General features: G+C 29.6%; 1 protein-coding gene and 1 long non-coding RNA gene across 2 annotated transcripts; both read left to right on the top strand.

Annotated features, from left to right (window-relative positions):
• The first annotated feature begins 6827 nt into the window (after positions 1-6827).
• LOC125371009 lies at positions 6828-8878 on the top strand. Its single transcript, XR_007217174.1, has 2 exons — positions 6828-7243; positions 8562-8878. It is a non-coding gene; the product is annotated as an uncharacterized LOC125371009 (long non-coding RNA).
• Positions 7236-8878, top strand: LOC8284655 (formin-like protein 14). Its single transcript, XM_002521285.4, has one exon. It carries the CDS (start codon positions 7844-7846, stop codon positions 8474-8476), a length of 633 nt encoding a protein of 210 aa, XP_002521331.1. The 5' UTR covers positions 7236-7843; the 3' UTR covers positions 8477-8878.
• Positions 8879-16876: the final 7998 nt, after the last annotated feature.

Below are 16876 nucleotides of genomic sequence, written 5' to 3'. Positions count from 1 at the left end.
CGCCTTTCTGACAATAAGACTGTTGCTACTCCAATTGAGCTCAACGCTCGTTATTCTACTCGGTTTCCGGATCCGAGTCTATATCGTTGTTAGAAGTTTAGTTTATCTTACTATCACTGCCTGATATTGCATATCTTTGTTCATATAGTTAGTCAGTTTGTTACTTCTCCTACTGCATTTGAGATACCTCACGGGACTCGACTCTTCTATTTTCATCCGCTTCATCTTTAGAGTTATGTGCTTACTCGATGCTGATTGGTGATCGACCGCAAATCAACTACTGGATTTTGTATCTTTTTAGGTGATTCCCTTATCTCTTGAAAAAGTAAGAAGCAGGACGTCATTTCTCGATCCTCAACGGAGGCTGAATATCGCGCTATGGCTTCTACTACTTGTGAAATAGTTTGGTTGCGATGGTTGCTTGCTGATATGGGTGTCTTTCTGCGGCAACCAACTCCTTTACATTGTGATAATAAGAGCGCTATTCAGGTTGCACACAATTCAGTCTTTCACGAACGGACCAAGCATATCGAAATCGACTGTCATATTACCCGTCATCATCTTCAGAATGACACCTTGACTTTGCCTTTTGTTTCTTCTTCCTTACAGTTTGCGGACTTATTTACAAAATGTCTAACTGCTTCACGTTTTCGTTTTTTATCTGACAAACTCTCGATGCTTGTTGCAATCGCATCGTGAGTTTGAGGGGGAATGTTAAACACTGTAAAAGTTTATTGTAAGGATAATATAGTCTTTTACAGAGTATAAATAATCATTTAAAATAGTCATTTAGGTTAAGCTTTCTTTGCAATAAACATTATGTTATTACCCATTTTGTAACAGCTAGTTTGTTTTTATCTTTCCTCCAAAATCATTTGCTATTATTGCGTTATGGCATCTCTGTTAAGTTAAGGGAATATGTACGGAATGGGTAGGTTTTGGCAGTAAGAAAATTTAGAGATGGATTCGGGCCAGAAGACTGTATCCCACATACATATGTCTCGTAGGCAGGGGGAAAAAAAACAAAAGAAAGAAAATCCGGCAGGCCAGAACCTGTATATCACAAAAACAGTATCCACAGAGCACGGTACAAGAAACATGACGCCAAGACACTTCTCCATGTAAGACCTCTATGTTTTTCAATGTAGATTCATTTTATTTATTTATTTTTAGAGGTAGCTATGAGCTTTACTTCTAGTGTTTTCAGGGTTTAGATTGTTAAGATTAATAGATAGTAGATATAAATATATATATATATATATATATATATATATATATATATATATAGTGCTTTTAGCCCAGTATTAGGGTTTCAGGATTGTTTGCATGGATTTGGATTCTGTTCTACTCTGGTCTATGACTATTAAAGCTTTCGTTAGCTATGGGTATTTCCTTCTTAGTTGCTTTACATGTCACTGCTGTGGTTAATTTGTCTGCTTCTGGTGGTAGCTGTATTTATTGGTGCACACTCACTCGCCATATTGTCCACACCCTGTCGTATTTGACTTTCTTTTCCATTGTTTCAATCCTTGAGAAGCATTTCTGAAAAATTAATGATTTTTATTTCGTTAGGAAAATGCTTTTCAAAGAAATGTTTCTGTTTTCTTTTTTCTAATTCATAAATTAAAGTTCGGCAAAGATAAATTTACCTTTTCAAGCACTAAAAAGTATTCTTGGATCGGTTTATAAATCTGTCGAGACTAACTTTCTCTTAATCCATATTTAGTTTCTAAGTAGAAACAAATCATTCATGCTAAATAAGTTTAAGCAAAGATCTAATAGTAATGGTAATGTCAGAGTGGGCATTGAAGAAAGAAAAGAAAACTATAAGAGAGTTTTAGGACAAAATTTCCATCCAAAGGCTTATGATGCGTGCCATAAAGAAAGGCTCTGAGTTCTAACATTTTCCATAAAAGAAAGAAGGAAAAGAAAAGCAACAACTTCCGAGGCAAATTTATACAGATAGATTGGGAAGAGAAGATCGATTATGTAAAGGGGTAAATAAGCCTTCCCTTTCCTTTCCTTCCCCATGTGCAAGAAAGAAGCAAAGGTTTCCATGGCCCATCCCTCCATTTATTCTCTTTTTCTCTGTCTCTGCAATTCCAGCATGGGGAATTGCTGGAATTTACAAACCTGAAAGTGGAATGAAGGATTTTAAAACATGTCAAATTAGAGATTTGTATTCTCAAAGTTGAAATCCAAAGAAAGAAAAAATCCGCAATGAAACATCACAAAGAAAATAGAATTTAATGTTGTTATCAATTATGCAATTACTTCATAGCAATTCAAGAGTTTTGTAACCAAAAAAGGCATGGCTTATTTTAATGCACTTATCATGGAATAATAAGTTGTTAACATACAATTAATAAATCGAAAATGTAGTAATGTGTTTAAAGGATATAACTAAAAGCTAAATTAGTGTAAGCCAAAAATTTATAGATGTAAAATATGAGTTAAAGAATTAATTGTAATAAATGTAAATGAAAAGCTTTAGAAGTTAATTTCATAAAATAAATTACTTACTTCATCCAAATGATTACAGAGAACTAAAAGCTTGAATATACCATAAAATAACAATTAAGAATTGCTTGACTAAGATTTGGTAATTTATTCTAAGATAAAGTTGATAGACTATGGGGATTGATTCAGGTTTACTTAACTTTCATACCACTTTTCATCTACCTTACATCTCACATCTCTATTCATTCCTCCTCACTTTATAAGAACGCATTGTTATCTTTCAAAATATTATGTAATTATCTTTTTACCTATCCATGGGTCAAAAGTTTTATAATGGATCAAAATTCATCAGCTTTAGAATTTAAATAAAAATTATTAAATGATTTGTACTATAATCTGTCCAAATTTATTGATTTTGCACAATTGTTAAATTTGAATGTAAACAGTGCCACCTTTCAATTTCAAATTAATTTTTCTAGCTCTATCCTGCATAAATAAAATTGTGTGACTATATAACTATCAAAATTGAAATAATATTTTTTTTTTTTGTAATATTTTTCATAGTGATTCTAAAAAATATTTTTGAATTTACATGTTTCATAAAAATAAAAATAAAATCATTTAATTTTATATTTGATTTCAACTTAACCATAAAATTTCAATTTAATTTTTAATAATTATATATTTTAATTTACTCCACTCCGATAGTAAAAGGTTGATATGTCATATTTATTTTTTTTAATAATTATGTGTTAACTATTTTTGTGAAGTGTCAATCTTATAATATTGAAATGACTAAATTCATACATTATTAAATCTAGTGATTGAAATAAAAATAAATTTAAACTTTCATAATTAAATTAAAATTAAATGTAATCTATACATGTATATTAATTTATGAGATCTAAATTTTTCTTGATATGTCGTTTGATTTTTGACACATAGGATTATTGTCTTAATATGTGTACTTGCTTTGACATATGGAATTCAAATTTATGTGTAATTTTGTAATTTTTTTTATTAATTTATTAATTAATTTGTTACATTTCTAATTAAACATTCATTTTAATCATGAGAAATAATATATTAATAATAAATTAATTTTCTAATTAGATAATAATTATTCTAAAAATAGCATATTAATTATATTTTAATATTATATTAATTAATAAATTAGTGTTCTAATTAGATAATAATTTTAATTATAGAAAATAATATTTTAAAATATTATATTCACTAATTTTTATTTATTATAATAATTTTTAATTTTAAAAAATATTAATATTAATTATATTGATAGTATTAATTTATATAATATTAGAATTAGTAAATAAATATTTTTAAAAATAATTTTTATATTACTGCACTAATAAAGTTTTTAAAAAATTAAGGACATTTAAAAATAGTCAGTTTACTATTATTTTTTACAATAGTATAAATTAATATTAAATATCAAAAAATTTACTAAATTGTATTTATAAATTTAATTTTATAATAAAAATTGATAATAATGATAATGCAATGGACGAGTAAACAACTAGTAATCAATATTTACTAGTAGAATTATTTAAAAATTATTGTTTTTTCTTTGAGACGAGAATAATTTATCAAATTATACAATTTTAATCGAGAGATAATATGAGTATTATTATGATTTCTACATACAAGGTTTTTTGAGTCAAATTTTTCTAAAAATAAATGATTATTTTATAAAATTTATGGCATAATCAAAATATTTCGAGTTGGGATTTTGATAATTGTTAACTAGATTTTTTTATTTATATACATGTAAAGTTAATCTAAAATGTATTGGGTAAGATTTTATAGATAGTAAAATACATATAAAAAATTCTCGAACTCTATACCTTAACTGAAATAAAAAACACTATTACCATTTAACCAGATGTTTTTGGGCTTATACTTTTGGCTTTTATTAATTAAATTTCAATAATATGTAAAGTAATAGATATGCGTGTTCATTTAAATATTTGTTTTAGTATATAATCTTTGAAAATACATTCTTAGCTCCTCACTTATTGAATGAAATATTGGCACTGAATTGTACAGCAATACTTGTATCCTCGTAATCATCTTCTGATATACTTTTCATTTGATCAAAATAAACAATGATTTTCTGTTGTTATATACAAATTTCTTCGCCATCAATTAGATTTGACATTGTCCACATCAATATAAAAACTTCCAACATATAAGCCATAAACATCACTGTCCTGGAGTTTAATTACTAGGTGAGGTGGGGGGTAAGACTTAAGAATTACTATGAACAATTGAACGTGCAGATTTCTTTTTCCAAGTTTCCATTATTTTCCCTTCCTCTGTACTGATAGGAAGGCTGTATAATAATGATGGGACAAAAGCAAGAATCTTGGCTTTTAACCCTTGGATAACTATATTTATATATATATATTTTAAGGTTCTGCGGCTAAATGACAGTTTTGTGCTGACAAAAAATTTCTGGGCACGGTTAAAAAGGGGATGGAGGTGGCGCTGGATCAAGCCAAACATGCTTCTTGCTCTACCTGCACTGCTGCATCCATAGAAGAGAGGCTGCTAAATATATTTTTTTTACTGTGTGCGTCTCTCATCCATGTGATATTTGGTTGGCCTTTCTGTGGCTATGTGCTAGGTGGTTGGTCACCCTTCTTTGTCACTTGTGTTTTACTGGGGAGTCAACAGCACCCTGTATCATCTTTCCATCAGTAGATAAGTTAGAAAATATAGGCAGTATTTTAATAATGGCGCGTATATAGGGCTGCGAATCAATCATGCACGGTTCACAGCTCACCAAGAATTTGTTTTAAGGAGCGATTTTCAAGTTCAATGTTGAGGTGTCTCTTCAGAACTAGTTTAAATTTGATTACTAGCCCTATCACTAGCACCAGCACTTGTAATTTTTAATATTCAAGTTTAGGAGTAACAAAATAAAATTAATAAATAAATATATGAGTTGTAATTATTTTCTCATCTAAAACTTAGTATTATAAGAATTATAATCATATTCTATATTTAGATAATAGTATTCTATGTATATAGGTATTACAATACTATAATTATAATTTATATCTCTATATTAATATTTAGAGAAGGTTCTACTTCCAACTTATATTTATTAACTAAAATTTAAATTTGATTGGACTAATAAAAATTAAATAAACATATGATTGTTTTTTGCTCATTTGATAAATGACTAGAATTGCAAATAAACTGACCCTATCTTAACTTTGACATGTTACTTAAAAAAACTCAAATGTTAGATTTTAGTTTAGTTGTTTGTTAAATAATATTAAGCTGAGACGAACCTTAACCTACTTATTAAATATTTACAAATCTAATCGAGCCCAAATGAGTTTAAAATAAAATTCTTTTGAAATACTAATATACAAATAAAAACGGTGATTATAATTTTCATAATACTTAATAAAAATAGATAAAGTAGACGTATATTAATATAAAAATTTAAACTGTCATTATAATTATTATAATCTTTAAATTTTAGTTACAATGATCCAAATGTTCTATTGTTAAATCTCACTTTGTTATCTTTTAAATTGATATGAAAATTATATATGCTAGTAATCAAACCTAAATGAGTTGCTCGTGAGCTTAAAAGAACTAAATACACCCTTGCTTAGGCTTTACTCGTGAGCTTAAGATTGAACTTGAGAATTGCTCATTCATTTATATTCAAATGAGATTAAAGGAGTTTTTATCGGGCCAAGTCACTGAGAGATGGATAACTTGATTCATTACAATCCTAGACTTACAAAGGCATAACTTAAATTTAAGTTCAATTATTTCTTTGTTGGTTGTATTACATCCTTAGGTTAGGGGGTTTAAGTTCTTTGATGGGCTTAAGTCACTGCACTACAATGCATTTGGGCCTATTGCTATATTAACAAATTCATTTGGCAACCCTAATCACGACTCTAAAAGCATCGAGTGCTGTTGACGCAAAATTTACCGAGCATATTCATCCTTGTAGTGTTTGCCATAATTGTAATCAAATAATCAAAATTGGGGAGTACTTGGTCAGTTAATTGAATGAATAACATATTCTAAGAATTTCATACTTGATGTAAATGTAAAGAGTAAGTCAAACGTATTGTAAATTTTTTAAAATTAATTTATATGAATTAGCCGTCCTATTATAAGATAGAATGCATCTAAAGTAGCGAAAATTATCGGAAACATTAAAATGGAATAGCTAAAAGAAGTTTTGCTCAACAATGAACATCAAATTTCCAAATTAAAGCCCCATTAAACCATAAGCATTGGAAATGAAGTGAGTATATATTGACTGAATGTGCTTATTGACCAATTCTTCCTCCCCCCAAGAAATAGCAAATGAGTATTTTGTGGGCCATGAAGTGATAATGTGGGCTAAACCGAGTAGAACAAATAATAAGGTCATGTCATAGTATTAGACTACAAAGTTTTGTGATGGGCCCAAAATACCCTTGTTCCCATTTCACTTTCATTTCGGACACAAAATAAAAAAATAAAAAAGAAGAAGTCAATCCCAATCCCATGAATATGAAAAAAGAGAAAAAAGAAAAAAGACATTTGGGCCCACATGATCCTACAGGGTGTGTTTCTCTTTGACAGGTCACAAATTCACAGCACAAAAACCTTTCTCTATCTATGTAGTTAACAGCTAACAGCTCCATTTAGGTCTCTCTTTCTTTTAGATTCTCTTACTATGCGATCAATCAATCAAGACCCCCTAAATTAGTCTGTACCAACCGTTGAAGCCCCCCTCCCGGTACGCTGACTCTTTCTCTTTCTCTTTCTCTTTCTCTCTGTGTCTGTCTCTTCTGCATTTTCTGAGAAAGAGAGAAATGAAAACACACAGAGCAACTTTAATTTTTAGAAAGGCACGTTCTTTCTTTCGTTAATGCCTTGTTCATCTTCTTTTCCCAAAACCCAATTTCAGTTTGACCCGTTCTTTTCCCTTTCTCCTCCTCTCTCTCTCTCTCTCTCCCTTTTTATCTTTTGATTTTGACAGAAAGTCGATAATGGCAATAGGCCATCCTTAACGAGTCTGTTTGCAAAATCAAGAAAGGAAGAAACCCATTTGGCTCATTTTCTTGATTACCCAGAAGGATCAAAGAAAACAAGAATTTGGTTTCCAAATGTCCAAACACTAGATGTCTGTACCTAATCTAGAAGAAACAAGGAGTTGGATTAACCAGCTAGAGTTATACCCATCTCCTTGATCTTATCTTAGGGATCAAAATCAAACCCTAGATATTGAATCTTGAACTTGAATTTAAAAGAAGAGTGATAGGGTTTGAAAGCAGAGGAATTTGGGTTCACACCCAGATGTGAAATTTATCTTTATTTTTTTACCATTGATTGCTTCATGGAAACACGGTTATCAACTTTGATCTTTGTGATTTTAGGGCTTGTATGCAACTTTCTTGCTTTTCTTGTTGAGTCTCAATCACAAAATGTTCCCGCTTCAGCAGCATTTTTAATCGTACAGCCGCCGCCGCCTCCTCCTCCACCATCTCCTCCCCCACCCTCACCGCCGCCACCTTCTCCACCACCACCACCACCACCACCGCCTCCATCACCATCACCACCACCACCAACATCACCACCGAGCTCATTATTATCCCCGCCACCTCCATCTCCTCCACCACCAGCATCGTCGTCATCACCACCACCACCACCACCACCACCACCATCATCGCCACCGCCATCGCCACCACCACCACCAACTCCATCTTATACAAGCAACACATCACCCCCACTAAGGCCTTCATTAAGAGGACCATCTTCAAATGGGAGCAGAAATAGCCACGGAAGCTGGACGAGGCATAATCGACCGCCACCAAAGAATAGTAATCATTCAATGAATACAGGGAAAAAGATTGGATTATTGTTCGTGGGTATTGCTGCTATTTTACAGATTGGTGTTATTGGGTTTTTGGTATTTAAAAGAAAGCAGCTTTTGAGGGTCCAACATAGATATGAAAATTGCGCTTCTTGAATATTCATTCAGCAATGCCAACAAGTTCATAACTTTTGATGGTTTTAGAGGATTTTTAATTGAAAATTTTAAATTCTTTGTTCAGATTCTTTGGTGGCCAAGCATTGATTTGTGGATATAGAAATGGCAAATTGGATCGATCGGAGGTTTCGTTCTCTTAATTTAGGTCCTTGACTTCTTTCTGTAAATGGGAATTTGTTGATTGGTATTTTGTTGATCTTCTTCTTGCTGTTGAGTTTCTTTTCTGTAATGTAGTTTTGTTCACACGGCTTATAATTCAGAGAAGGGTCGACCCATTTTTTGTCATGTCATATATTTCGTGCTAACATAAATGTAAACTATGTTTCAAATCATGGAAATTGGAAGGATTGCAATGAGAAGTTCTAGTTCACATTCTTTTTATATGATTTTCTGCTTTATCTAACAATTTTGCTTTTGCTTTCGCTTTCGTTTTGTTATGTGGATTTGGTTTCTAGTGCTGAATTGTTGCATTCGAGTTGATAAAGTGATATTTGTCAATCCATTTAATTACTTAGATAATCATCCTTAATGAGATTGATATGTAATTATGCTTAATGGGTGAGCTATCAAGTACAAGTTAATTGATCAGAGCTCATCTGCAATCACATGTCTGACTTTCAACTCGTTGTGCTTGAAAGTCTCTGTTTCACTTGACTGGAAAATTGAGGTGTAACCTAGACTGTAGCATCCCTTTAATTGTTTGCATGCAATTCTTCTGCAAGCCTGTTGTAGTTTAAAGAACAATGTTCTTCTACTGTTCGCCGGTTTGATTATAGAGCTATGATTTTATTGTTGTTGGATTAGATTTATTGTTATTAGGTTGTTGTTTGGTTAGATTTGTTAAATGTATTTATAGATCTTTGATCTTTCTTGTATCGTATCCAATTAGCATTTGAAAAACGCTCCATCTTATACAAGAATTTATATTCGAGTTCCTCTTTCAAATAGCACCAAATCTGTTTTACAGTTGCTCAATCAATGGTCAACTGTTAGAAAAGACATGTATTGATTGATAACATTAAATGAATATGACATGTTTTATTAAGTCATTATAAGATAATTCTGCTTTTCCATCAATCTTTTATTAGAGTTTATAGTGTTTATATTTCCATGGTTTCAAACTTTTTTTTTAACTTTTCTTCCTATTACAGTTTTTATAATTCTTTTTCAAATTTTTAGACGTGTTTATTTATAAAAATCTATATCAATTTTCTATAAATTTTTTAATTATAACATATTTTTTATTTTTCTTTTATATAAGGAATCATTTATTTTCAAATGAAAATAATGTGTTTTTACTTTATTTATTTCTAGCCTACTATTTATACTTAAAACCTTACCTAAAATAAGAAATAAAAAAGTTTTCTACAAAGTAAACATGTTTTACAAATTTTATAAATTTTTTATAAAAATAAAAAGTTTTAACTTTTCTTGAAAACTAGAAAATAAAAATAGAAAAACTCTCTACAAAACAGGATTTTAGTTCTTCTACTTTGTTCTCTTCAAAACTTTCCAGAGATATTTTGCTCTTATTCTCTTTTATTTTTAAAAAAATAATGAAAATCCATATCTAGAGATTTTTATATAAATCTCGTGTATGAAACCATAATTAAGAGAAAAGTAACATGTGTGCATGAGTATTTTTACATTTTAGCGTAAGATAATTGACACATATTTTATTATTTAAAACTAATAATATGCGGCAATCATATATTAGTTTAGTGTATAAGTGAGGCAATCATCTGTCTGTCTTATTTTCTTATTTAATTTCCTGAATTAATGTACTTTTTATTACATTATTAGAATTGAATTCATTGAAAGTGATGCGGTCAGGCCTGTAGCATGTTAATTCAAAAATCTTTTCTCTCAATATAATAAATTCTTACTTCCTCTTTTCATCCATCCTAAAATTATAGTTCTTTTTTAATTATAATTAAATAATTGATGGTTAATCTTTTCTCCCAATTATTGATACAGGTAAGAGATTGTGGTGGAAGTTAAAAAACATAATTGAAGGAGTTCGTTGGCGGAAATAACTGATAAAATTTTACTCGTTAAATACTTTTTTAACAATTTGTAATAATAGGAATAAGACCGCCATTTAATCTTTTCTTTTTTTAATGTAGAATTCTTCCTATCACGAATTTTTGTTAGAATATTATAGAAATTCTAAAAATGAATAATCACAAACTTTGTGTTTTGACTTTTTATTTTTTTTTATTTTATTGTTTAAATTTTTTTTATTCAATCAAGTGTCTGAACATACTAATTTATGTATACTAGTCGTTTACCCATGCATTGCATTATTATTATTTCGATTATAAAATTAAATTTCTAAATATAATCTAATAATTTTTTTAATATTTAATGTTAATTTATAACATTTAAAAAAATTATCAAACTAACTATTTTTAATATTATTAATTAAAAATAATAATAATTAGTACAATAATAATAACTATTTTTATTATTAGCTCCTCTTTCCTTCATCGCCGCCCTTATTCCCCTAATTCTGTCGGAAAATTGGAAGGAGTAGAAGGAGGAGTCGTCGCTTTTGCTGCTGCCACTGGAACAACCTCATGCCGCCCTTTTCTCGCAAATCCAACGACGGATTCGTGCTCTCCACCGTCGAAAGCCCCCAGGTAAAGCTTTTATGTTGTTCCCCATTCCCCCCCCCCCCCAAGCTATGGTATTTGAGTCTCGCAGGAGCTAAAACTTTTCGACATCGATTTGATGGCCTCTCGCGAGCTTCCGGCAAAAACAATTGCATATTTGGACTCCCTGCAGCTCAAGCTTCGAGTAGGCGTCTCTGGATTCGAGATCCGACACTGTTGATGGTATCGACAATCGGATGCTGGTATTTTTTGGATGCGCAGAATTTCAGATTTTCGGCTTGGTATAATTTATTTTGGACTCAAAAACTTGTTCAGAAATAAAAAAAAATATTTGGTGCATTAGTTGTTAGTTACTAATAATTAATTAAAATATTTAATTAATTAGTAACTTGATCATAGCAATACTATAGATTAATTATAGTGGTAATTATTATTTGAATTTATAAATTGACGTTGTGGGTAATTAAATTAAATATGTGAAAAAATATTTACATGTTGAATCGTAAAATAATATATATTGTCGAACTGTTAATTATTGTATTATGGACTGGGTTGTTTTGCAGAGTGAGAAAAAATATAATGTAGTTATAGGTGACCCGTCTCGTGTTAAATAATTATTGAATATTTTTTAGCAGGTTCTAGATCTGTTACGGGAGGTAAACATCCATATTTCAAGGGAGGTTCTATCAAATTTTCGATAGAATTTCCTAGTTGGGATCAGTCAGAATTTCTTTAGATAGTCTAATCTAGGAGTATGGACTTAGGGAAAATTATGAATATTTTATTAATTTAATTATTTTCATAAATAGATAACCATTAGTCTAGCCGGCTCCATCTGAGGTGTAGGAGGAGACAATGAAACTCGGCAGAACTGTGAGTTAGAGTCATATATTCTACTCCCTATGTCATATCTGCATTTAAATGAAATTCTTAAATGAATAATTATTATGGTTATTTTAGTAGTATAATTATTATTAAATCTATTTTCATTGCTATTAATATTAATAATAATAATAATATTATTATTATTCGTGCCATTATATTTATTATTATCACAATTATTATTATTATTACTATGATTATTATTTTCATTGTTGTTTAATTATTATTAATTTTATAAAATAATTTCGTTACTTCACTATATCATTATAACTATCGTGATCGTTTGAATATCATATTGCATATCATATTATTGATGCTAATGTTTTGTGGCTCGAGATGATGCAATAGTAGAATATGTCACCTGATGGGTTACATCACGACCGCGTAGGCACCAGTAAATATCAAGATTAGGTAATATAAGAATATTCAGTGATGTGCCTTGGTCGAACAGAACTTTTTAGGCCTATGAAAGTCTGATTTACTAGATAAATGTCCCTGGTCGAGCTTTAATCTCTAGGCATCGGCTGTATTAGTAATTAAATGACCAGACTTGACTTAAGGACTATGGTTGAGCTTTGCTCTCTTGGTGCCTGTCTTATTGGATTAAGAGAGTCGAAAGACTGCTAGAATTAAAGATTTAGAGTTCTGTTGAAGTACTCGTCCCGTATGTGTTAAAAATTATATTTTCAAAAAACTTATGATATGATATGCCTTTATTATGTTATGATATTTTATACTATCTAATAATTATTTATATTTATGGCTACTTAAACTTAGCGTATATGATTCTTAAGTAACAATTTCAATTTTAATTTTTAGGTGACTGCTAGGTTTTACGCCGTCTTCTTTTTGAACAGTCCGACTTCCTTCCCTTTCGGGCTTATTGTAATTAAATTTCTATCTTTGTATTTTAAATTATTTAATAATCTAGATCCTCTGGAGTAGTAGTTCTGAAATATTAATTTTTTTTTTGTCTGTTGAAATTATAAAAAAAAACTATTAAATATTCAAGTTGATGGATTAATTTAATTGAGTTGTGATTATGAAAATGAATTGTTGGTATATTTAAGTAATATATATATATATCTGTGTGTGTGTTTATCGGAATTATTGATTAGTTGAGATTGCTATGGGTTTCAGTAGTCTTAAATCTATTCACTAGCGCCAGTCACGGATCTCGGATCAGATCATGACAAATTAATTTTTAGAAATTAATATTTATATATATATATATATATATATTAGAATATCTCTCACAGATTTTATATGTTAAAGTGATAATTTAACTCATTTTAGACATAAAATAACCTAGATATTTTACTTATCCTTACTTATAAATTTATTTTTAATTTTTAGATAAATGAAATGAAATTTTTAAATAAATATTTCTTTTTTTAATTTCTCAAGAAATAAACAATTTTTTTTAAAAATAGTATTGAAAATAAAATAGAAAGTAGAAGAAAAAAAAAAAAGAAGTATGATATCATCTTAAAGAATGGTATTTTAATTAGTTAACTGTCCAAAATTAAGTTATATAAGCATTGTAATTATATTGAACAGTTTTAACAAATTTAAACACTTAATTGAATAAAAAATAATTTAAATACTAAAATATAAAAATTAGAAATTAAAAATTAAAATACTAAATTTAATAGTTTTTTTTAAGAGAAGTATGGAGGATGTCGGAAAGTTTACTCGGTCAATATTTGTGATGGTTCAAAATGGATATGATTTTGTTGAATTTGTTTTACAATGGATTTGGGTTTTGAAAATAGATTATGTTGAATTTAAAAATAGAATATATGTGAAAATGTATTATTCGAATAAATAAAACATTTATGATTATTTCAATTGGTTTGGAATATTTGAGAAGTAACCATAGTGATAATATCATCAAAACTTTTTAGAAAAGAACTGTAAACTATTAATTGTTTGGAATTATAACTCTTATCTATTATAGACTTAGTTGTAGGAAGATTGAAGACTGGTAGATATAAAGGAAAAAGATAATGAAAATAATTGTTGCACTAATAAAATGAATTGTAATTATCAAATTAGATGTTTGTAAATAAAAAGTTAAAGTAACTATAGTATTATTTTAGGGAAAAGTAATAATATAAAAGGTGTTCAAAGTTATTCTTATAATGAATTAGTGCTCCATCGAAATACAGAAAACCAAAAAAAAAAAGAAAAGGAAAAAGGTTTTGGGCAAATGTGAGAGGAGGATGATAAAGGGCATCATCGACTGCAAGATAATTTTCCAGACAGCAAAAACCATTGGAAAGGGTGGGAGGAGTCTGTTTCATTTGGTTTTGTCAGGTAAAACGACAAAAATGAAAGTCCAATCCAAGCAGCAGCACAGAGTTGAGATCTGAAATCTCCCTATTCAGTGAACACTCCCCTACTGAACCTTTCATTCCTGCTCCTACATATGGATGTTGACCCATCACCAACTATTTTTCCTTCTGCTTTTCTTTTTCTTTTGTTTTTTCATGACACTGCATTTTTTTCATAGTCCTGTAACTTTTGAATTGGCTTTTTTTTTTTTTTTTTAGGGGTTGAAATTTATAAAATTTATATATTTTATTTAAATTAAAAATTAATTTAAAATTATATAATTAGATTTGTATTAAATTATTTATAACTAAATTGAATTTTAATAAAATAAATAAATTTAATAATAATAAATTTATATATTTTATATTATTAAAATATCTATTTTATTTTTATTTTTTATTATATATATTTAAATAAAATAAATTTCTTTACTGAATTCCAACCAGACGTACTGTTGCACCGCAGCCTCATCATTTTCGATTCAAATATCCTTACAGTAAAATATCTTTCAAACTCGAGCGGGTCAATTTCTTGTTCCATTTTTGTCACTACCTACAAAAGCCTAAATCTATTAACAAACTTCAATCAGTCCCTATTATCCAAGCAAGAAGCTCTAAAATTCTTTCCATTGTTAGTCAAACAGCACTGAAACCACCAACCCAGGAGAAAATTCAGTTTGCTAGTCAAGTTCTACTCGCCGTAAAAATAATAGGTTTTCAACCATTTTCTTTACCGGTGATGTTGCCGATGTAACATCGCTGTGAACTATTCATTTTATGGCACTGATTTTTACCGTCCTTTTCTGGTTAGATAGAAATCGGAGAAAGTTGGGGATATTAAAATCCTAAAATGGAGAAGAATGGATCTATTGATGAGGAAGAGATAATGGAAGGGAGAGTAGATAGGACATTCACGATACGTACTTAGTAAAAATAGGAGGTGGCGGGGAAACGTTATAAGATGTTCAGTATATGTAACTAAGGCTAATTTACTCGCACCCTCACTGGATATTCTCTCTAGTATCGTAAAAATTCCTAATTTTTAATTTGTAACGCTAAATCCTCTTAATTTTAATTTTTATATCATTCAACTCTTTATTGTTAATGTCTATTAAATATTATAATAAAAAATGACATCATAACACACAAATTAAAAATTATAATAGAAAAATGACGTGACAATGCTCGTTTAAAATTAAAATAGAAAAAGTTCATGTCATTTGGATATTCTATATCCTCGTAAATGAAAAAAGGAAAATAAACAGCTGGACCAAGATGGTTTCTTCCATGTAAAAGGTGCTCGATTTTAATCTTTGATATAATGTTATGAGAATTTGATGCACTTCTATTTGAGACATGAAGTTGACATTACTAGTAAAGCACAAGTAACAGCTTAGACATGGAGATAGCCACTTTAGCACCCTTCTTAGGACCCTACCAACTAATCCTAGCTCAATCTCACTTACAATCAATGCCATATTACTAGCGATTACCAGAAATTTTAAACGTAAATCATTATAGGGTCTAAGCAGCAGAGTGGCTAAATTACTCTTAACTATATGCTCGTGCGGTGGTCAATGGTGTGATGGACAAGTAACGATGGATAGGAATCTGGCGTTGGTGCAATGGGGCGCTGTTCTGATACTGCAGTGGCGCGTTGTTCTGCTGGTAAAGTTGGATGTGGATCTCGCGGTGGTTGGTCTCAAACGTCAACCATGTGAAAGGCATTAACGGCACTCCAAGAAGAGAGAGCGATCGATTTTTTTAGAGGGAGATTGAATGATCTTTTTAAGAGAGAGTTATTGAAATTTATGGGATCAATAGATTATAAATTTTGATTTTATTTAATTAAAGTGGTTTGTAGCTTTTGTTTATTTTTAGGATTAAATTGTGAGAAGAGAAGGGAGGGTCGAGTAAGAAGAGAAAGAAGCCAAAGGTAGAGAGAGAATAAATGGAACACGTCGTGACACGTGTATCATTTAATGATGTAGAATTTTATTATTTATCTTTTTAAAAGTACGATTTGGACTGCCATATCAACTTTTTATTAATATATTTAAAAAAAAATTGTTAAAAAATAAAATTTTAAAAATTTAATTAAATATTAACTATATTAAAATTAAAATTGAAAGACGATGAGAATAAATTAACAAGGTAAGTAATATATACATTTTAAAAATTATTAATATTTTTTTCTCGCTCTTTATTTTATTCTTGATATAATATTTAATATTTTTATAAATTATTTTTAAATTTTAAAATATTAAAAAGTAATTTTAAGATTACTCGTATTTTTATCTCGAGTACTTGAAGTAAAAAGCATGGCATGGTGTCGTCACGTACGTAAGTGTACCAGATCATGTAACATGAGGTGAAGGAATACGTGGCAATCAAATATGGTTTCAACTGGAGACAGTTGCGGTCTATAATCATCCTAACCTTCACTCCATGAAGGCCTATATGGCTACGATTTTGATGAGTCACAATTTGCCCCTGAACTTGTAAATGAGGTTCAATTTACCTCAAACTAATTTCTTCGTACATTT

The sequence above is a fragment of the Ricinus communis genome, chromosome 8, assembly GCF_019578655.1.
Source record: "Ricinus communis isolate WT05 ecotype wild-type chromosome 8, ASM1957865v1, whole genome shotgun sequence".
Taxonomy (NCBI): domain Eukaryota; kingdom Viridiplantae; phylum Streptophyta; class Magnoliopsida; order Malpighiales; family Euphorbiaceae; genus Ricinus; species Ricinus communis.
Note: the sequence above shows the minus strand (reverse complement) of the source record. Positions and strands in the feature narration are given on the sequence as shown.

What these genes read in the sequence shown, in the direction of transcription:
- LOC8284655 (XM_002521285.4), top strand. Translation starts at nt 7,844, where the DNA reads ATGGAAACACGGTTATCAACTTTGATCTTTGTGATTTTAGGGCTTGTA.